The 22,582-nt window shown below is 38.1% G+C and overlaps 1 protein-coding gene across 9 annotated transcripts in view; it reads left to right on the forward strand.

The window, feature by feature from the left end:
* Positions 1–22,582, forward strand: part of MAST4 (microtubule associated serine/threonine kinase family member 4) — a 288,832-nt gene that overhangs the window by 155,821 nt on the left and 110,429 nt on the right. The window contains exons 1-2 of one of the 9 annotated variants that reach the window (XM_068175830.1): positions 6,527–6,873; positions 11,356–11,436. The exons of 6 other annotated variants lie outside the window; for them this stretch is intronic. In XM_068175830.1, the coding sequence (XP_068031931.1) occupies positions 6,827–6,873; positions 11,356–11,436 (128 nt within the window). In that variant the 5' untranslated portion in view covers positions 6,527–6,826. Of the gene's footprint in view, positions 1–6,526; positions 6,874–11,355; positions 11,437–22,582 lie in introns of those variants that run through there. 2 more of the 9 variants (XM_068175824.1, XM_068175835.1) reach the window with 2 other exon arrangements.

Below are 22,582 nucleotides of genomic sequence, written 5' to 3' on the forward strand. Positions count from 1 at the left end.
TTTTTTTTTTTTTTTTTTTTTTTTTTGGTGAAAGACTGATGGCTCTCTTTCAGCTGCTCACCTCCATTTGGAGCACTTGCCTACCCATTTGTAAAAAAATAAAATTGAAGCATACATATGGTAGAATTATAGAATTGTTGGAAAGCCGGAAGCCTCTTCTGCAGGCATATATGTATTCATGTGCATAGTAAGGTCTTAACAAGGAATCAGTTATCAACCTGGCAAAACAGAGCTTCGTAACTCTGTAGGTAAATATTAGTTGTTGATAGATGGGTGTAAGGTTTTGGAAGAATCCAGCTGCAGGCTGGATTGTGGAATCATGAAATTTCCACCTTGTGCTTTAACTTTTTGAAGGAGATATTCAGGTACCATCACGATCTTAAAAAACAGTTCAATAGATGTTTTTTATGTCTTCAAGGTTTTTTTATGTTTTCATTCTTTTGATGAAAAAGTACAGGAAAGTTAAATGGCATCAGTTAGCACTGAAATATAGCTTAAATGAAGATGAGACAAACAAAGAGCCTGGGTTTGGGTTATTCTTGTGTAACAAGGGTCTTTTGTAATATAGAGCTTTTCAAAAAGTAGATCTATTTTTGCCACTAATTTTTAATGCTTTTTTTAATGCAAGACTGCAGACTGAGATCATAATTACTATTAACATGTAATTTCTCAAGCTTTTTACCATTTTAATATTAGTTAAACGTCTGTTGACAAGAGACTTTATTGGTTGAGCTATTTTTATTGCTAATTTTTGTTTTAATTTTTTTTATTCTTATGGCATAAGAGTGGAATATGGTAAGAGATTGTCCAAATCTGAAGTAGCTGCTCTAGGAGTTTTCCATTAAAAAAAATTGGCAAAGCACATGCTGTGCCATTGTTTTGATTTGTATGCTATACTATTTTTGAGCTTGCACAGGCAGGTGTGAAAATGATGCTGCCTAGTCAAGGGAGATGGGACATCGGTTGGTGGAATATGAGGAAGGCTGCCTTAAGAGATTGCTAACACCTCTAAAACCTCTTGCTGTTGTCGTCTATAGTAACAGTTCAGATGATATTTAGACAAAGAATAGGGAACTTTTTCTCTCATTCTTTGGCCACATACCTTCTTTATTTTTATATGTCTTCTGAGCCCAAAGTTGCAGGACCGGTGAGTATGAGTCCTGCTTTATCTACAATGCACATGTTCTACATACAAGGCAGCTGTTCTGGCTCTAGGGAATGTTTAAGAAGTACCTGTTGAAACTCACTGTGGACGAATGGAAGTGGGTGAGGTTGCAGAGAGATTTTGCCAAATCTTGACTGGTGGATGTTTATTGATTCCTTTTGTCTACAGTGTTTTAGGATCAGTGGTTTTAGTTATGATATTCAATGTGACAACCATTTGCTTGGTTAACTTACAGCACTTCAGTTATTTCTAATGTTTAATTAACATTGCTAATAAACACATTCTTTTGATCGATTCCATTTTTAGCAATACATACAATACCATAAAGCTATCAGCAGAATACGCAACTAATTTATAAAATTACTAAAATATATTTGAGTTTAATAAAGTGTTTTCTAGAACTGTAATTTTAAAACAGTCCCTTGCAGGATCGTATGAGTTAGAGCTCTAAATAGACTCTGTCATGTGTTGCAAGACCACCTAGTCTTTCACTGTATACTCCAGTGACACATTAATAAAATGTGTTATTGTAAATTGCTTAGTGGTATCAGTTTTTTGGATATGCCTTTAAATGTCAGTAGATCCATGATGTTAACAAGACTTAGGGCTGGAAGGAGTTGTCTAGTATATCCTTCTGTTGTGGCATACCAAACAGTCATGCCTGTACCCTGGGAGTTCATAGTGCTCTGTGCTGGCATGTATTGAACACAGATATCCCAGGGACATGCAGGTTCTACCAAAATCTACCCACTGCCCTGCAGTGACAAGGAATTTATTTCTGCATGCCATGCTGAGCCCATTGTGTGAACTGGGATTTTTGGGTGTGGGTGAATGACACTTTCTGTCATTCGCATCCATTTCCTCCCTTCCCCAGGGAAACCGACAGGACAGCCCACCTCCTCCTCCTTATGTGAGTTGACCAAGATGAAATATTCCTTGCGATTACAAATTGGGCAATTACTGTGAATTTGAGCTTATGAGTGAGACATACCAGACAGGGATCTAAGGAAAAGGATTGCTTTCACCATCTGGTATTGCTTCCTTAGCTGTGACCTATCTCAAATACTAATGGGAAAAGTAGGAAGTAGCCAAACAATCCTGAATAAACTGGCCAGTTAGATCAATATGAAGAATACTTTCTGGTGCATTGTGGCAGATAGCTAAAGCGTGAGGTTTGCTTTATACACTTTGTGTTGGTCAGTCTGTTGACTTCAGGCAGAGGTAACAAATGAAAAGATCCATATTTCAGACCTTTTTTATCTGCAGTTATAATATGCCCAGGCATGCTGTGTTGAAAGACTGTAAAAAGAGATTGTGTATGTGTTTTTCACCCCATTCCTCCTGTGCTGTGTTTTACATCTCACTGATGCCAAGGAGCAGTGGTGCACTTAACTGCAGTGTTGCACTCAACACAGGATGCAGACATCATTCCTGCTAGAACTTCTTTATAAACTGTGGTGCTAACAGTGAAGCAACTGTGCTTGCTGGAAATACATGAATATGTGAATTGGTCTGTTAAACAGATTAGATGTCAGAAATTCAAATGAAATAATCTGTTGTTTAAGGACTATGACAGAAAGGTGTCATTATTCTTTGAGAGTTGATTACTAACCTTAGAATACCTTTGGAAAGCATTAACCAACAGGCCTACAGAACCAAAGGATGCATTGACTTGTTAATTGTATTAGTGTAATTGTTGTTAAATGTTACAGAATAATAAAAGCACCTGCATTGTTAATGGTGTTATTGTGTTACCATTATTTAAGGGGAAAAAGCAAGAATAGTCAATATCTGCAGAAGAGAGGGGCTTTGAAAGCATACAACATTAATAACTGTGCTATGGAAGTAACGTCTTTGTTTTGTGTTTCAAGGAATTAAAGATTTCTCTGTGCTCTTCTGGTTTGGCTCGGTTTTAACCAGGTGTCTGAGATTACTAAACCAGAGAGACCTCAGTGAAGACGTAAATGAATAATTTGAGCCATGTTTTCGTACATCGTATTTTCTAAATTTGCTCTTGAAGTAGCTAAGAGGACACCAGGGTTTGCATTTGCAAAGGAATACAATACTTACAGCCCTTCAGTGCTATGAGTGACTTTTTGTTTGGAATTCTTTCCAGATGAGACATTTTCTTTACAAAAGTTGTGTTGGTATGGGCAACATCTCACAGTATTTTCAGGTTAATCTACATTTAGCTTTTGTAGTAACAATAAGCTTTCTTGCTAACTTTTGCTTATTTCCTCAACTCTGTTTTGGTGAGATGAAATCTAAGCAGTGCAAAATTAAGAGCAAACAGATGTTTTGATCAAACTTGAAGTCAGCTTTCACTTGCAAGGCTTAATCTGATTTAATTGCTGCAGTTTTTTGCCCCCAGATAATGCATGAAGCAAATTGCGTTTATTCCTGCAAAAACTGTAGGACTGCAACAGTGAGAAAAAAATGGTCTTGTACTCTGGATTAATATCTTTTTTTTCAGTAAATCACAATTTTCTAAACTTCTGTCTGGATCAGGCAAAATGTATTGAAAAAGAATTTTGGAAGTCAAACTACAGCTCAATCTCAGTTTAGAATAATTTACCATTAATGTAATGTGAGGTGCTTACATGAGTCAGCTCAGCAAAGATTTATCATGATCACTAAATAGCCCTTGGATGCAATTGTTTGTGTTTAAATGCCTGTACTCAACTGCCAGTCCCACTCAGGTTGGTTTTAGACAAGACAAGTTGCTGGTATTGTCTTCCTGCAGGTAAAATACACTGAATGTTCAACTGTTGTGTTTCATGAAGTAGTGTTTAGTAGTGACACTAAACACTATTTTGCATGTGGAGGAAAAAACAAACAAAACAAGTACCTTTGTTGTGGACTTCTGTTAACTTCAGCAGTAAAATTTGCCTTGTGGAAGTAGTGTGTAAAATTTGTATTGCAGTCTTGATGGAAGCATACCTTCACATCCAGAGATAGGCCTTTTTCTAGTTTACAGAAATAGTTGTGGTACCATCCTGATTCACTGGAGTTGGCTGTCCTCCTTGAGGTGTTCATGCTGTCTCCTACTTTTTGTGCCTTCAATGAAAAGTTAACAGTTTTATATAACAACAAATAGTACTTTGGTGCAAGCTACACATGCATGTGCTTACATAGCTAACTGAATGAAGCACCAAACTAAAGGGTGGCATGCACAAAGTTAAGCCCTTCAAACATACTTTAAGGCTTAACTAAAACTGTAAAATGTCTGTATACAATCCTACTTTACCTGTCAAAATTTTATTTCTCCATCAGAAACAGAACTTTCCAGCAACTGAAGAAGTATTATGTACAAAATATATTTTTTATCAAAGGATTTTTGAGGGAAGAGATGTTGGTTTGAGAGATGCTGAGCAATGGGAATAGGGAGCTGCCTGTTCCTAGCAGCTAGAAGAGAGCCAGGAAATTGTGACTGTAGTACCCCATACTCTGCTGCTCTCTTTTTGAATTTCTGTTCTTAAATGATTGTCTCCAAACTCAATAATGAAAAAGCACGGCAGCTTCATCAGGTAGTTTCAGTGTCAGAATTGTTTGACTGTAAGACAGTTGATTCTTGTACTGTATTTTGTAAGTTTTAGAATATCTTCAGAAATTGATGTTTTGCTTGTATTCTGAGTAAAATTTGAAAAACCTGTCTGAATGTGCTGGTCAGAGTTGGGCACCTAACTGATCTTAGTGTGTTGCCATGGAGCAGGACGGGAACGAAAATGATTCCAAGTCGAAGGCAAGAGAATGAATTCTGATTTATTTCAAATGTACCGCTCTATTTATAGAGAACATTGTGCAGACTAATTTCTTTGGTCTTAGAGTAAAAACATCTCACACCATTGGTGTGCAGTGAATGACGCACGGTGGCAGAACATATCTACAAACAATGTGAACAAAAAGATAGGTTAGATAATTATTTACATTCTTTCCCAACTATCTCCCAGGCTCTCGCCTGGTTAGAAAACCTTCTCTTTTTCTCTCTGACTGAACTGAGAATATCCACATTAGTGCCCTTGCAAATCTGTGCACTTACCCATTGTGGTTAGTGAGATGGAATTTAACCCCTTCAATTTCATTCTTTCTCTTTCTTTTGGGAGTTAGGAGAATTTACAAATTCCTTTCAAAAATAGCTTATAGGATGCTTGCTGGGAACTCAAGTTAACCTTCACAATCCAGGTGTCTGTTATGTTTTAAAAATTCAAATGCATAGCTCTGTGTATCCTTTAGGTTTGTTTTCAATGTCTTTAAATAAAGGCTCCAGATAATATATAACATAAATTTAAAATACCTTCCCGTAGAAATATATAGGAGATATAAGAGATGTAATTGAGAATTTAATTATTGTTTTTTACTGTGTGGTTTAAAAAACAATCAAGTTCACCAAATCCAGTTCAGCAGTTTCCATAACCAGAAGATTTCCCTCTGTCTCTAAAACCTTGTACCTGTGAACTCACTAATGTCTTCCAAAATTAAGCCAAGGACCCAAAAAACAGCAGCTTCATCTGGTCCTGTCTTTTGACTAGTCTGTAGAAGTTGTCCATTAACAGAGCAAGTTCAGAGTTCTAGCAAAAATAAAATCATGTGGTTGACTTTATTATATTGTGTACAGGAAAAGTAGATGGGTGAGATAAAATATTCTAGCTCTAAAATTACTAAAAATAAGTACTTGCACTTTGCTTTTCTTGTCTTTTGTAGAGCATTGAAAAAATGCTACTCCTCATGGAACAATTCAAAGTATATATTTATTTAAATTGTAATCTCAGAATAAGAGAGAGTGCCTAAGAAAGGAATATAATTAAATTATAATCAAAATCCCACATAGCAGCACTGATCTTAAACTGTCTACATAGAGTGTTGTGTAGTGGTTTAAGTGATCCTAGCTTTAATACTGAACTTAAAAGACTTTTCTACAATTTCTAGGTTTGGCTTTCACCTTTAATATAAACTATAGATTATATCACTTTAAAATTCAGGTGCAGATGTGACAGAACCAAATGATGACTTCTTTTGTATTAACCTTTGTGTTACAAGAATATATTTGTTCTGAAAAGCCTTGGCAATTAATTTTCTCCATTAAAGGAGAAGAGCCTGCTTTTCATTCAGCAGTTTGTTACTCTATTACTGCAGAAACTGTCTGTTTGGCACAGAGGGGGATAATGTGACTTAAAGAAGATGGCTCAATCCTATTTGGCAGGATCAGAGGGGGTGGCGAATGCTGGGCATTTGCCAAGAGAAACTGTGCTAAGCATAGCATCTGTTTTGCGCGGTGGGCTGGTGTAGCGAGGGGGACCACTGCATCCTCCGAGGTGCGACGTGTGTGTGTGTGTGTGCGCGCGCGCGTGTGTGTGCGCTGTGTCGGCGCAGTGGCTGCTGCTGCGGAATTCCGGGGATGAATTACTCGGTGTGCACAACTGAAGGTGCCGTTCGCTCCAGTAAGGCGGTGCGGTGTGCACTGCCACTAACCTGAGAGAGGCAGCCTGCGGCTCTTCGTGACAGCTAGAGGTGGAAGGACCCCAACTTGCGGTCCTCCCCCCGCCCCCAAGAGATCCTTAGTCCATTCCTTTATAGTGGTTCATTTGGCTCTCTGTCATCACCAGAATGCTGCCTGTGAATGTGTGTCATGATTACAATAGAGTGTGGTAACACATAAGAGCAATGAAAGCCCAGCGGGAAAGGCTACAAATTCCAGGGCTGACCTTGGAGTAAGTATTGTCTGTCTTTAATATTTTAATGGTTTCTGCATGATGCCGGCTTTTGTGCAGTCAGGAGCTTTTAACATACGTTTGTGCTGACAGCCTGGGAGCACTGCAGCTCCAGGTTGAAGGAGCACGTTTTCAATGCATTGCAGTTGGTTTCAGCAAATGTGTGAGCCTGGAGCCAGGATATTGCAGTGTGTTTGGAAAGAAAGCGTTTCTGTATATTTAAAGTTACTGATTCTCAGTGCATGAAGCATCCTGTCAGCTTCCAGGGGAAGAATCTGTCAGTAGGCCATAGTGACTGTCTTTCTGTTCAGCTCTCCGTTGCTGTTTGTTTATCCTGGTGCTGCCTTTTAGAAAGGCCTCTTTCTGTGCTGAATAATAGAGAGCACTGTGAGAGATTAAAGCATTATAAAAATACTATTTGTGAAAATTCATCAGGAACAAGATGTATTTTACATACGTAACTGCACAAATGACCTGTATTGACATTCTGGAGGATTCCTGATAGTTTCTTCAGTAAGTATGTTTACCTAATTTAGCATTGTGTTTACTTTTACTTGCTTAAAACTGATTAACTCATGTGTATGCTTTCAGCTATTTAGAGAGTAGCTAAATGAAAGCATGTAATTTTAATGTATAGTGATAGTAAGTGTAGTATTTTATTCATAAATGCCAGCATATATTTACCCCATGTTAGTCAAAGCCAAATATTTATTTTTATACATACATGCCTGTAGTCTACACGGACATGTCAGGCATGTGTGTATGCATGTTACAGCCACCATGAGAACTTGATAATTTTATCTAGGTAAATAGATATGGCTACGTCAGATCCTTTAGTATTCCCTGGGACTGCCCCATTCTTGCTGGATTAAAAAAACCCAACAAAATCCTGAATGCTGCAGACGCCTGCGGTAAAGTTATTTAGCTATGAAAGGTATTATCTCTGGCATCTGCCATGTGTTAAAGAGAGGGCTATAGGTAACTGTGCAGCATAGCAAATAATTTATTCTAATAATCACTTGAAGGTGACAGAGCACTTTATTCCAAAGAACAAATGTAGATGTCATACTGGTTCCCCAGAACTACATTTGTGAAATGTCTCAGAAATTCTGCATTTCAGTCAGGCATCTTCTGGTAAGAGTAGTGTGTGTTAGCTGTGGGCAGGCTAAGCTCTAGATATTTTTCTAAAAAAAACAGCGTTACTAATTTCTCATGAGTTTTGGAGGAGGGGTCTTATCAAAGATCTCATTAAAATGGTTTCCATGAATAATTGATAATTACACTTCTTTTGAGATGTGGCAATTTAAATATTTTTAAATCAATCTTCACTGAATTATGTAATCATCATGTGAGAATAACATCACTAGCTGCAAAGGACAAAAAAAGATTAGTGTTTTTCAATGTATGTTTGTGTTTTTTATAATATGAAGTAATTGTTTACTGCTTCATCCTTTTTCACAGTAACCTAACATAATTCCACTTGCTTTGCCATATTTTCAAAATATTTAATACTGATAACGTTAATAGTTATATTTTAAATTCAATATTGATCATTGTTTTTGCTAAAATGTTGTCTGGATATATTTACTTTTTCCATACATTTGAATTATTTTTGTCATCACACTTGCTACTTTTTGAACTTGATTTACCTGTAGAGAAAAGAAATTACCATATTTTGGTTGCTGGCATATAATGATTTTCGTAGAATCATTCTCTCATGATTAGCCAGAGTTGAGTCAATGAAGACTTAAATCATGTCTTCCAAACTGTTAATTGCAATCATTTAAAGAAGAGCATATCTAGGGGGAAAAATCCAATTTATTCCTCGCATCCTGAGTCTCATGAATTTTCTCTCAGTAAAGTTTAAATGTTGGGACTGGAATTATGTTGTCTCCCTGAGAAACAAGTACAGTCTGTCTACTTTGTATTCATTACTTGCAAAAAGCTCCTTGAAAGAATATTAAATCCAAAATAAAACATTCCAAATTTAGTATGTGTAAGAAGTAGGGTTGTCATGCACTGTGATAATTTGTTTTAGCAGGTTTTCTTAGGTCTTAAAAAAGCAAAGCTTCTTCTATAGAAGAACTGGATTGACACACCAGTATCGTCGCTTGGTGGGAATTTTTAGATCCATAGTACTAGCACATCTTATATTTGATGCCCTCAGAGTCTGTGCCATTACTGTGACTCTGATGTGTTACAGTAGTGAAAATGAGGAAAAATATGAGTAGCTACTAGCCAGTGTAGGACTTCTGCTTGCTGTGTGTGAGCCATCCAGTAGAGGAAGGGCGATGCCCTTTGCCATAGAGTATTTCTAGGATTTGTTCACAGCAAGGTGAATCAGGGGATCTCAGTAGCTGGGCTTTGAAGTTAATATATTCTTCTTATTCAATGTGAAGCTTTTTTTCCCTCTTCTTTTAAGCATTCTAGCTTTAGTAGATTCCTTGTCCCCAGCTGTTACTCCATAGCAGTCCTGTTGCTCTCCCTTTGCTGCAGCCTTGTGCTCTTGGCCAGTTGGTGCCACTTCTCCTCTCCCTCCACCTGGACTATCTTTGGATCAGTTCCAGCTTTCCCTCACTGCTTCTGGTCCTGATGGAGGCTGGTGGTGGTCTGCATGGCCTGCCTCCACATCTCATCTTGCAGTGACCCCAGGAATCGCGGTGCAAGCACTGACTGTGCAGCACAGGATCGTTTCCCAGCCTACAGTCAGTCAGGACCTGAACTGACTGATGGACAAAACGGGGACAACGGGGGACAAACTACCAGCTCTGCTGCAGCAGAGATGAAGAGATAGAGCAGATAAAGCGTAGAAGTACAAAAGCAGTTTTTACAAGTCTGTACTGTACTGATCATGCAGAAACAACGATCCTTCCAGTACATGTTGCAGGTCAGTGCAGTGCAACACAACAGAGACTGCCCCCAGTGGAACAGCCAAAATCTGCCCATTGATCCACACGTTTTTCTGCAGGCCTGCATGGGCTGGCTGGTAACCTTGGTTCAGTTTAGCCATTTTCAGAGTGATATATTGAGCCTTAATGGATCTTGTCAGCTTAAAGGTACTGTTGTGCTAGCACAGGTAGTCTGCAGTTAAAACCAAATGAGCTTGCACTCAGCTGCTGGTGCTCGTCTGTGTACCTCCTTCAGAGATTATGAAAGCACAGCCAGCAGCCAGAGGAATTTACTCAAGACACAGTAGCCTTGTCAGAAATTACCTGCGGGCCCATCCTTGTCTCAGTGTGCATGTCTCTGCCCAACTTTGTGCCTCTTCAAGGCATCTCAAAAAGGAAAAAGTTGCAATAATGCACAGTGTTGAAATTGTATTCCTAATCTGTTCTGGAAGCAGTAGTACTCTTCCTGCTGAAATGTTCAGAAAAAACCTGGATCAGGTGTCCACCTTGAAAGATTTTGAAGGCAGTGTATTAATATCTGGCAAGGTGTTACACAATTAAAAAAATGGACCTTAGCTGTGCTTAGCATATTGGCCATCTGCATCTCCAGTGGGGATGGGACAGGAAAGCTAGCATTGGCTGGCTGCAAGGGTCTGGTACAAAGCAGAATAAATCTTTATGAAGATGAGCTGAAAAAGTTCCCCATAATTTTCTGCCTTCTCTCAGTCTGCACAGAGTGGCTTTTTTTGACAGATCGCTAAAGCAAATTGCAGTGAGAGGCATGCTATAAGCATGTTTTTTAAAAGAAACTTTCTTGTGAGTTTTTTTGGGAACTGTGCATAGGATAGGATGAGTATATTTTAAAAGAGCATCTCTGAAGTCTGGCAGTGGCTAGCTTTTTTTTGAGAATCCTTTTGAATGGAGATGTACTTGAGGCAACTTCTTGAAGACACCTTTGAAGTCAAATGCTCAAGTAAGAATTTTATGGATGAATTGTTTATATCCATGTTTGATTACCTAGAAGAAGAACTTGGTGTTTGTGAGGAAGCATTTCATAATGAAATTGAGTCTAACTGGAGCACTTCTAATTTTCAGCAAGTGTTCAAATTTTAGGCTCTCAAACTGGAAAATTTTATTATAATTTTTATATTGCTAGTGGAAGTTTATAATCAGTTCTAGTTTTCCTTTTGTTTTATTAAATCTGATTTGCATATAAAAAACTTAAACCACTGCCCCCCAAGATTCTTTAAGAGGAAAAAATGACCCAATTTGCATATTCTGTTTGGTTAGATGTCTTTAAAAAGTTACCATGTTTCACCACTCTTGAGACTTTGTACACAAGTATTGTTCCTGGAAGAAGTCTAAGGTGGTCAAGCATATACATCAACACCCGTTCTCATATTTATTTTTATTTGAATCAGTTTCATCTTAAGGCAAAACCTGTGTGGCTACTGTTGCTCACTTCATTCAGGAGGATGGTCAGGATGGTCATGTTTTGGTTCTAACCGAAACTCCTTTCATAACTCCTACACTAAAACATGCAACTCTTGCTCTACCTTCTGTTCACTAGAGATGACATTATTTTAACTTGCAGTCTCACCCCAAGGAGCCTGAGCCCAACCCCAACAAGCCCCTGCAGTCCATGCAGTCCTCTGTTCGCTTTTCATTTTTGGAGGTAAGCAAGTAAACTTCCATTGTTGATGTTTTCTTCTGCATCCAAAACATAATGATCGAAACATATTGCAAAAGGAAAATTGAAAAAAAAATTAAGTATGTCTCTGCAATCCAAAATACATTTTACTTGACCAGCTGCTGTTCTGAAGGTAAGTACTTTATGGAAAAAAAAAAACAGAATAATCTGTATTTTGAGACCTAGTACACAGACTCAAGATATTCATATATAATTCTGTGTTGCTTTGACTGCTTAGGAGTGTATCTGAAATTTTACAGTTTGCTTCTTGTGATCATACCTCAGATTGTATTCTGTTATGTGGGAACTTTAAGGTGCATTCAGAAATGAGGGTGATTCATGAAACACATGGTTATTTTTTGTTTAAGTGAGAGCTAGTAGTGTGCTTAGTGAGTTGAGTGATTCAGAAGAACACAAAGTCATAATCAGTAAATTGGTAGGACTGTTTTGTCCTCAGGACTAGGAGGATTTTAAACTTCACTTCTATTTCACTAGTGTTCCAGATAAGCCCTAACAGCCACATACAACATCCTTTTCACCCTCTTCTTTCTTCAACTGCCATGTTCATGAGAATAATTTTTTTGGCACTTGTCAGAAAGGTAGTTATCTTCATGAGATCAGAAAATCATTAAGTGATAAAAACCACTTTGTAATCCTTCCTGTTATGTAAAAGTATAATAAATAATAATTGATGGATTTTTCTGATACAGAAAAACTTTTTTTCCTTTCTTCTTTTCTTTTTAGAGCAGGAAGTTGCTAGTCAGGAATCTCATCGGTGTCAGTCATTGAGATTCTGCTCTATAGGAGGGTAGTTTTTAAAATGAGTTACTAATAAGTCATCAATGCCTCAGGGATTAAAAAAAAAAAAACCAAAGCCAAAGCACTTCTAATTTTGGTCAGAGGTCTTACTTGTTACTGTAAGAATAAGAACTGCCACCTTCTTAAATTACATAATAAAGTATGTTTGTGCTTTTTTGGTGCGACCTTGAAAATAATGTGGCAGAGGTGAGGGGTGCTTGGATGTGTTAACCTGCTTCAGTATACTTTAAAGTTAAAACCAATTTAATAGATGAGAGCTCTTCTGTCAAGGGTTCATGTGGCACTGAAAAATGGAGCAATAATCTAAAGACTTGATATGTGTTTCTGAAGAAATATGGTAGTTTTTTAGATACTCTGTTTTGTTAGGGAAGAGATGGTATGAGAATCCCTTATTTGTGCAATTTTCAATATGATTTAAATAAATACACTTTTCTTCCTCAGTGAAAACACTTTCATGATGTTTGTTTGATAAATTATCAGTAAAATCATCAGCTGGTAGAGAATACTTGATGAAATTAGCATTTTCTAATTGGGTCTTTATTTTACAAAGCCAGAAAAATCATTTTCCTTTGTGGTGAAGGATGTGCTCTTTTTCAAAATTTCAGTTTTGTGGAATCAAATAGCTGTATATGAATTTTAGATTTTGTATGACCTGGATGACCTGCTGAATGGCCTCTGCAGATGTGTGGATGTGCTGCTGTGCAAGCTGTGCGATAGACAAAGCCTTCAGTGTTTTTAGAGCTCAGACCTTGTTTACCCCTCTGGGTGACAGAGACACCCAACAGTGCCAAATTTGAGCTTTTCAACCTATGATGTGAGGAGCAGACTTTTCAGATTTTTTTTGAAGAAATAGAGTGGAAATTATTGGTATTGCTTAATGTAAGGCCTCATCCCCTGATATAGCTGGAAAATGTCTAAATTCATAGGGATTTTTCTTAGGTTCTTTTGTCCTGAAATTTATGTAAGGCTACCAGAATGGTTACTTTTTCCCTGGAGTGGAAATGTTTAAAGTCTGATTAAATCTGATACAGAGTGCTGTATTTATCTCTAGCTGTAGAGCTGCTGGTGTATCAAATGTTTCAGTTATTAGTTACTATTAAGCTTGACCTAGCATAGTGGAAAGATGCAATGTGTTGGTTTTTAGGGTATATAAATAATTAGCATTTCCATTAATTCAGAGTACTCCCGCATGTGGGAGGAGAGGAATTACTTCAGTGACACTATTTCTGCTTATATTCGGAAATGTTAACATGCAGGCCTTACCAGAATGAATTGATAGGGTTTTCCTGTGGTATTTCTCTCTCTCTCTCCCTCTGTCTCTCTTTCTCTTTCTCTCTCTCTCTCTCTCTCTCTCTCTCTCTCTCTCTCTCTCTTTAACTTGCTGGCTCATCTCCCTCATGGCCTTTGACTTGCACAGCTGCTCCTTGGGCGGTTGTTTTTGTTGAAGTTCTGCTTACAGCATTTGTCACATACAGTAGTATTCTAAAGGGAACCTCTTGCCAGCTAGATGATGAAGATCTTTTTGAAATAAACAGTAACATCCTGTGAATGGAAATACCTGCCTGCTGGTACAGTGTGAAGCTGTCCATTCTTTACTTCTGAGAGAGGGTGGGGGATGAAGAGGTATTTCAGATCTCAGGAAGATAGGCACACATTTACCATTTTATTTTTATCTTTGGTGTGAGACACCTGAAAACTTCCAACTACTGTTTGGGGGAAAAGTATGTGCAGTTTTATTACTAATAATTATAATCAGCAGATTTGGAAAGAAAGAGAGAAGATGATGTAAATAACTGAGCACAGCTACTGAGATATTTAAGATCTTCATACTTATAACTTTAGTGTTTTTCTTTGCTGGGGATAATTTGAAGTCCTTTGTCACAGTAATGAGGAGTGGAGTGGGGAAAGTATTTGGAAAAGACCAGGAGGAAACACTAAGTGCTAGAAGTTGTAGTGGCTTCTAGTAAAAGTGAAAAAGAAAATGGAAATAATACATTAAAAAATACATAACAGCATGCATTTGAACTTGAAGAGTACAGAATGGCGATTGTCAACAAAAAATCTTTTTATTCAACCTTTTGCTTTACTGATGTCACTGATACTGGGTGGGGAAAAAATCTCTAAGGCAGTTGATAGAAAGCTCTTAGTATCTACAAAAAATAAAAGATTTTAGTGAATTTTCCAGAAAGCCTTTATTCAGGAGCATGACCATTGCATGAGTGTCAGGCACTGTACAGACACAAATGTTACTACCTGGCTAAAACTGGTGAAGAGGTAGACAGGATTCATTCTGAAGCTTTGGAAAAGAAAGCATCAAGTAAAAAAAGCCCATGTACTTTTTTTATGGTTAAATTTATTTATATACTCTTTAATGAGGAAAGTCCAGTTCACCTGACCATATCTACAGCTGAATTGGCAGGAAGGCAAATGAGGATTATTATCTAAACCTTTCAGTAATGTAATCTGCTCCTTTGGGAAGCTTGTGAGGATGCCACTGTAAATACGGCATTTTACATAGGGTCATGTTGTCAAATGATTACGTATGTGTTACCAAGGGCAGCAATTAGAAGTATAGCTGGCATGAATTAAACCTCATCTTTTGGCATTGAATTGAAAGAAAAACAAATGCCAGTGTCACAGATAGCTTGGCCACTTTTTGGTATTTAGTATTAAGTTTTTATACCTGGAAATTGCCAAAAAATGTTGACAGTTGCATTTTCTTTAAATGTAACCTGAATCTATAGGTAAGCTGAATGAGTAATTATTACAAAGGGAGAATTAGTATGAGACTTTAAAATACAATTTTATACAAATAAAAATTAAACTATTAAATTTTGTAAGAAACTTTATTTAAGCTGTCTAAATTAATATACCAAATTGTTGAATACAGAAATAAAAAAGTCAGTATGCGCCTATTCTTCCATTTTCTCTGTCTGCATCCTCCTTTTTCCCCTATGACATTCTGCATCTCAGAATCAGATAAAGACAGAAGGCTTAAAATAGCTGCTTTCTAACAACTGTATTGGTCTGTATTACGAAATCATCAATTAAATAGATGGCTTCTGTTGAAAAAATGAACAGTAAAGTTTCTAGTTCTAGTGATTTTTTTATTCTGAAAGTGAGCATGTTTAAAGAGCTTTTAAGTGTTTTCTGGCTCTGTGTGATGCTCTGTGGGCATGTGGGGCATATACACACATATGAAAGATGTAATGGACAGCAGGAATTTAATTTGCTGTTTGGTTTTTACCTTACTGAAGGCAATAGTTTGTTTCTAAACTTAGCAATATTCCTGTGCTTTGGGAGGAAATGGTGTGGACGGTGTTGGTGTTTTCTGCTGCCTGTGAGAGCTGGCTGGGCTGGGTCTCTTGGGGTGGCCATGGGACTGCTGGGGCAGAACTGCCTCAGGGACTTACACAACCAGACTGATGACCAGAGGCCCTACCCATTCTGTCTTTGACCCTGTTGCCGTGATCACATTCCTGCCCTCTTCTCCATTAGTATGTGATCATGTGGCTGCACCAAGATCAATCTCCACCGTGAGTGAGAGAGAGCAGGCCTTTCTGAGGGGCGAGGAGGGAATGGGGAAGTGCTTTTCAGCATGGGGGGACACAGAGGCAGTGTGTACTTGGACTGGCACTCTGCTGCCCTCAGCAGCACTAGCTGCCCACTCAGACCTGAGCAACAGCCAAGGTGACAGCTGTTACACATGCTGGTTAATTATTAAATCTGGTGTAAGCATACAGTCTAGGTAGACAGGGAATATTGCAGAAAAAGAAGGACTAGTACTCACTCTGTGATGAAGATGGACTTGTGCAGAGACATGACATGATTCTCTCAAGGTAGAGCAAAATTGTCATAGAGGACTCAGGTATTAAATTTGGACTCTTCTGGTCTCAGAGTAGCTTACTTCTATGTAATTTTATGGAACTGCTACTTTATGGATTTATAAGGTTTTATAAAAGACATGTGAGGAGTACAAGTCAGAAGATGCCTCCTTTCCCTCCTTTCCTCAGTGACATAGTCGCCATACCCAGGGATTCACAAGCAGATATTTTTCTTTAAAATTTATTTCCACCTTTGCTCTTTGATACCAGTACAAAGTACTTTGACCTTAAGGGTATGCTGAAAGATGAAGCTGTTGAGTTGTTACGCTGAAAGGGGAAGTTCTTGGGAATGGCTGATGTAGATGAGTTAAAGAATCAATTTCTTTCTCAAATTTTTCTTTAAAATTAGGAAAACCTGCTGTTTCATCTTTCAAGGTAATCTGATTAGTATTCATGAGCATTAGCCATGAAGCACGAGTTCCTCAAGGTGAAATAAATTAATCTTTGGCTTTCTCCACCAAAAGTAGTCTGTCTGCTCTGAAGTTATTTTTATGTCCTTGCAGCTCTCTTAACTCTTTTTAGGACTACGTATTTAACCTTCTGAAACACTTTCCTCTGCTCTTTCCCATATTCTCCCATATTAAAACTCATGACAGGTCAAAGGGAAAGCTGTTTCCATTGGAACTTGAAAATGGAAAGTGAAAAACAATTTCATTGCATGTATAAGTTTTTTGTGATGTAGAAGTGAGTTTTGAGGATTGGTTAAATAAAAGCAGCCCCTTACTGAGCAGACATGATCTCTTGTGTGATCAAGTGTGCTATTCTAGCTTCAGCTTTTGAAATATTTTTAAAAGTTTTCTGTTTTCTGAGTTCCGTGGATTCAAAGCAGAGGAGAAGATTTTTTCTTGTGAGTCATCAGTCTGGTCCTTGGAGGATCTTCACTATTAGTTTTCATCCAAGAGGGATATAGGGATGTGAATTTCTGATTCCCTGTGGGTTTTTTTGAGCTGGTGCTAAAGAAGGTGAGATTTTAATTGCCTCCCACTGATGCAAAGTAAGGGAGGGTAAGGCTGTATTGTTATGATGATATTTTGTAAAGCTTCTTGGTTTTTTTATATCATAAAGATTAGGCTTTAAGTACATTTTTAAAAACTCCCAGGACAAACCTAATTATTCTGTATCGCTTTGTCTTATCCACGTAACTTTTTGAATTTCATTTGTGGCTTGTACTACTTGATTTTTTTCTGCAGGAAGATTTAGGTATATATTTTTTAGATCAAGTAAAGCAAGGAACAGAAGCTTCCCTCTAGTTTATAGGAACAGATGACGGAATTCTAGAAAATTAGAGATCTTTGCTTTAAACCTGTGGGTTTTTTGGTGGGGGGGCGGGGAGGGGGGGGGTGTGTGTTTGGGTTTTGTTTTGTTTGTTTTGGGTTTGTTGAGGTTTTTTTAGTTCATCTATAAGGTGCATCTTAAGAAAGCAAGGAAGTTATTTGTGACAGTTATTTTTTCTGGTAGACTGAAAGCTACAGACACAGAGCTCATCTGAATCATTTTAAATGCCAGTTTGTTGATCTCTTCTCCTTCAACTCTCATAAAAATCCTCCTAAAGTACTTGTGTGCTAGTTTTATTAAATCTTTTGGCCTTTCGGGTTGTGTTTCATGTTTACCATTGAATGTTAAATTTTGAATTTAGTATGCTAGGCCTTCTAAGCATTTTGAGGAGGTAACATGAATTTGAATTTGAAAATTGCAGTAATTTTGGAGTTGTGCTGTAACAGAGGAATGCTGAATCTGAAGACAGGTTTTATTTTTTTATTCAAAATACTCATTGAAAAAATGTCTTACAAGTTTGAAGGCTATGCAGTCATAGAAATGACCTGAATAGAGATTTCTTGAATTGCTTTACTACTTCCTGAAAAACAGAGAATGAAAATAATGTAGAAGTGTTTCCGACTGAGATATTCCCTCTTAATAAAGCTTACTTTTACCTTCATCTGATGTGCTGCTCATTTTACTTAATAAAGTATTTATTGGCTAATCTATGAATGTTTTTGCCATACAGGTCTTAAACACAAATGACCCGGTATAGCCTCATTTTGAAATCAAAACCCGACATTACTCTGTAGACTTTGTTCCCCACATTTTTAATTAAAAAAGCCTCACAGTGTAAGTTGTTAATACTTACAAAAACTATACCACACCTAAATCAGAAATTGTAGGAAGGGAGGGAGGATGGCAGGAAGTTCTGTTGGTGCCACACAGAGACTAGGTGAGTTGAGTACTGCATGCTGTGGTATTAGGAAATCACTACAGTTCAGGGAGGTGGTTAAAATTTGAACAATTGATCTGCATTCCACATATGAAAAAAACTCTTAAGGTGGGTCTTGAAATGTACTGGAAAATGGACAGTCTGCTCTCTTCCTGTGCTGTCATACTACAGAGTTTCATGTACAGGTAAGTTACCTGCAAGCAGCCATCATAGGTCGCTATGTGTCTGTTCCTGTTGACCTCTTCGCTTTGCCTGTCAGGTGACATATTTGTTAGCAATGACTGAAACGTGCTGAGCCTCAACTGCTATCAGCCTGTGTGTACAATTCGAACTTTCATAGTATGGCTTCAAAATTGACTTAATCTGATTTGATAAGAATGCATTTAGTACAACTTGAATTTAAGGTCCACTTACTGTCCAAAATGTGACTGTCTGTAATATGTTGCCAATCAGCTCTTGCAGATATAGAGAAATTGCTAGGTTAACCTGCCAATTGTCCTATATTTTTCTGTGAAAATTATGTCTGATAGGGATGTCAGTGGTTCACTTTCAGCAGAAGTATTTCCTGAGGCAATTCCACTAAAAATCACAAATTCTGCAGTCCTTTTGCAGTACAGTGACAAATTTCAGCTGGTCCTTGTGTGAGATGCCAGAGAAAAAATCCTGCAGCTATATTCTTGAGATGGAAATTTTCAACCTTGCTCAGTGCCAACGCTTCAGCATTATGTTGCATCTGCATAATTTTATCACACCTTGATAAAAATAGATGCAGAACAGTAACCAGCACTGTGTGCATCAGCCTTCCCTAAAACACACAGCTCCAGCTGACGAAATGCTTTGAGACTCTCAAAGATTTTAAGTGAGGAATGCAGAAGCGGGAGGTGTATATTGGAAACACACTGCTGTCACTGCAGTGGCCTTTTGTGAGGACTTCATTATTTCTGTTGTACACAATACAACTTGTTTCCACTGCTGTGCTAGCTGAATTGCTTTGCACTGAAAGTTGGTGATCCCTGAGGGTGTCTTGCTTTGGTAATTGCTTATTCTCGAGTACTATAGAAGTGATAGCTTCACAGCTGCAGAGTTCTGGAAACCTTTTAAAAATGAATGTTGTAGAAACAAAGTGGTAAGTAGGAATGAAAAAGCGTGTGACTGAGCCCCCCAGAAGTAGAAATCTTCTCAGTCCTTTTGTTTTCCGGAGATCTTATTTCTACTCTTGCTTGCAACTAACCGTTTCAGAAAGAAAGTACATGTGTAGGTTTCTAGAGGCAAAGCCTTGCAGCTGTAAAAAAATTGGAGAATGTCACTAAACTGCTGTATTTGAGACTTCACAGTTCTTTCCCTGATGCCAGTTGTGGCTAGTTTGCTCTTCATCCATGAGATGGTTAGCATAGGGAAGGCCAGTACTCCTTGTCAGAAGAGCTGTTCAGCAAATAGTCTCATGGCTAGTAACAGGAGAGCAGTTTCCCTGGATGTTTATGGGAGAGGGATACCTCATGGCATGGTTTGGGGACACAGACTGATCAGCTACCCCAGTGTCTCCATTCCCTGGTATGAGATGAGATACAGCTGGGCTCTTGTAAACATGCATAGTGAATGTAGTCCTGAGCATCTCTGAGGAAGCATTTCCACCTGCTTCTGCTTTTCTTAGAAAGTATTGGATGCTCCTCCTGGGCTGGAACGTAGTGATGGGAAGCAGAAAGCATTGAGGAACCTGATGTTGGAATGATCCCGACTTGAACATCTCCTGGTAACCCAGCTTTCAGACATTAGTATGTTTGTCAGTTTGTGGTAATCATTTCCTGTGTGGTGTGACAATAATGTCAGTATTCATGTGATTCTGTATATCTTGGGTGTATTTTGTCACATCTGGCTTTGATAAGCACGATGATGTGCTGAGCTTGTCCTGGAGCAGTCTGATGTTCAAATCCACAGGGCACTCTGTGGCAAACTGCTTGTTAATATTACAGACTGAGAGGGAAGGACCCAGACCTGTTAAATTTTTTGTAGCAATAAGAAAGCTGCTGTCATAGAGCAGAATCATGGCACACCCTCTGTTCGTGCCGTGAGTGATGGAGGCTGCTTTTTCTGCTCTTCAGAAAGAGACCACTAAGACTCTAGTTGGGCTGGAAAAGAGAGGGTGGTTTGCATTTAGCAGCTCGAGCACAGTAACACTTCAGCAGAGCAAAACCACTAGAAGGTTAGAATTTCAGGGTTACCTAGCAAACCATTAGTGTGTCTGACAGCCAAAATGTGTACCTTGAAAGAGGAAAGAAGGGTTTGCTCCAGGAGGGGTTCTTGGATGCAAACGCCTCTTGTTCCAAGGCAGGTTCTTGGACAGGAGATGACATGATACTACTTGGCTAGAAAGGCAGTTTTTCAAAGTGATAAAAAAGTAAATGGTGACAGAAACAAACCTAAACTTTCACACAACAAAAACACTGTAAAAGACATGTCTGTGGGACTGTGAGGTGCAGCCACAACACTGGAAGGAGTTCTTGTCATGTTTTAGAAGTTGTAGACTAGTTGCTGTAGTTAGTTGGCGAGTACATGCGAACACATGCTGTTGAGTTTGGGAAGGCTGTAAATGCTGTGTAACTTCCCCAGATGATAAAACCTAAAAATATTTCTAAAAGTTCGTGTAGTACCTGAGAGAAGGGGATGATGGCAGGTGCTGGTGTACATATTTATCAACTGAAGCCAGTATTTCATTATGAGCAGCCTGGTATATTCCTCCTTCACCTTCAGCTTCATACTACTGTTTATTTGCCAAGAAAACATTTAGGCTCTCCCCATGCAGTCTGCCACTGGACCGATTAAATCTGCTCCTCTTGTGAGTATGTAGAAGTGTGCAAGTGTGGATGCTGAGGAACAACAGAATATAGAATAAGCTGAGATAATCCTTTGTCAACATTAAGCATGGTTATTACTAAATTTTGCAGAATTGAATTGTTGCATAATTTTTAAAAGATACAAGCCCTCTACCAAAAAGAAAGGGCAAAATACTCAGATAAGTGAGTATGATGATTTAAAACAAACAAACTATATACATTTTCATAGTTTAGGCTCATTAAAATTCGTGGTAAGCCATGTCCAGATGTGATTGGAGATGGTCAAAGGAGAGGCTGGTTGAATGGTGAAGGGGTTTTGAGATAGGTTTGGGGTTTTTTATTGCTGGTATAGGAAGAGTGTATATTTGCAGTGGTAAGTACTTACATAAGTCTCTTTTGTATCAGGATATTAATATTTCCATAAACTTACATACAATTATTATTCCATTATTTATAATAGAATAATAAGGTTGTCCGTATCAGAGAAATTAGGACACTTAGTGGTTTGAACTGTTATTTGACAGCTGAATGGTTTATCATCTCGTTTGTACTATGATAGAGTTTTTTAGAATGCTGGAGGCTGAAAACAGCTAATGTGGGTTGTACTGATCCTCTGCTTCTTGGTTTACATAGTTTTGACAGTCTTGGTGACAAATTAGGTGCTGACTGTGGCTTCCTGGTTAGAGGAAGCTGATGTGCACTCTTAGTCCAGAAAAAATAAACCAAAATGTGATTGCCTGTCTTAGGAAGTGAAGGGTGAAATTCTGTGACTCACCGTGGTGTTCTCCCTGACTCTTCCTGATGTGCATATCAGGGAAATTTAAGACTGTTTCTTGACTCATCTGAATCCCTTTCAACTTATGCATATATGGTCTTTGCTTATAGGGAGGCAGGAATTGTAGAAATCATTCAGTACCTCTGAATCTGCAGAGTGGTCAGCCCAAAGATCATCTCCCTATTACTGTCTACTTCTACTTTTTTTTTTTTTTTTTTTTTTTTTTTTTTTTTTTTTTTTTTTTTTTTTTTTTTTTAAGTATCTGAACATTTGATGCAGGTGTTTCCGGAATTATCTTCACTGCATTCCAAACAAGTAGAAATACCTTTGCTTTACAGGTGGAGAACTGAAGCACAAACAGATTAAATAACTAGATGACACCAGGTCTTAGACCCTGAGACACCTTAGCCATGAGGTAATTTTTAGTATTTTGTCCTTCATTTTGAAAATTTTCTGTCATGTTTTCATAAGTATGACTAACTAAAATAACCTCTACTACTCTTGCAATTCTAGATGCTTGCTTTTAATTTTGTTTCTGTAAAGTTCCCATCTTTCTATGTAGTTAATTCTACTGCTTCCAGTCGTATGTTTGGCAGCCATATCATCTGCA

Source organism: Anomalospiza imberbis, chromosome Z (genome assembly GCF_031753505.1).
Source record: "Anomalospiza imberbis isolate Cuckoo-Finch-1a 21T00152 chromosome Z, ASM3175350v1, whole genome shotgun sequence".
Lineage (NCBI taxonomy): Eukaryota > Metazoa > Chordata > Aves > Passeriformes > Viduidae > Anomalospiza > Anomalospiza imberbis.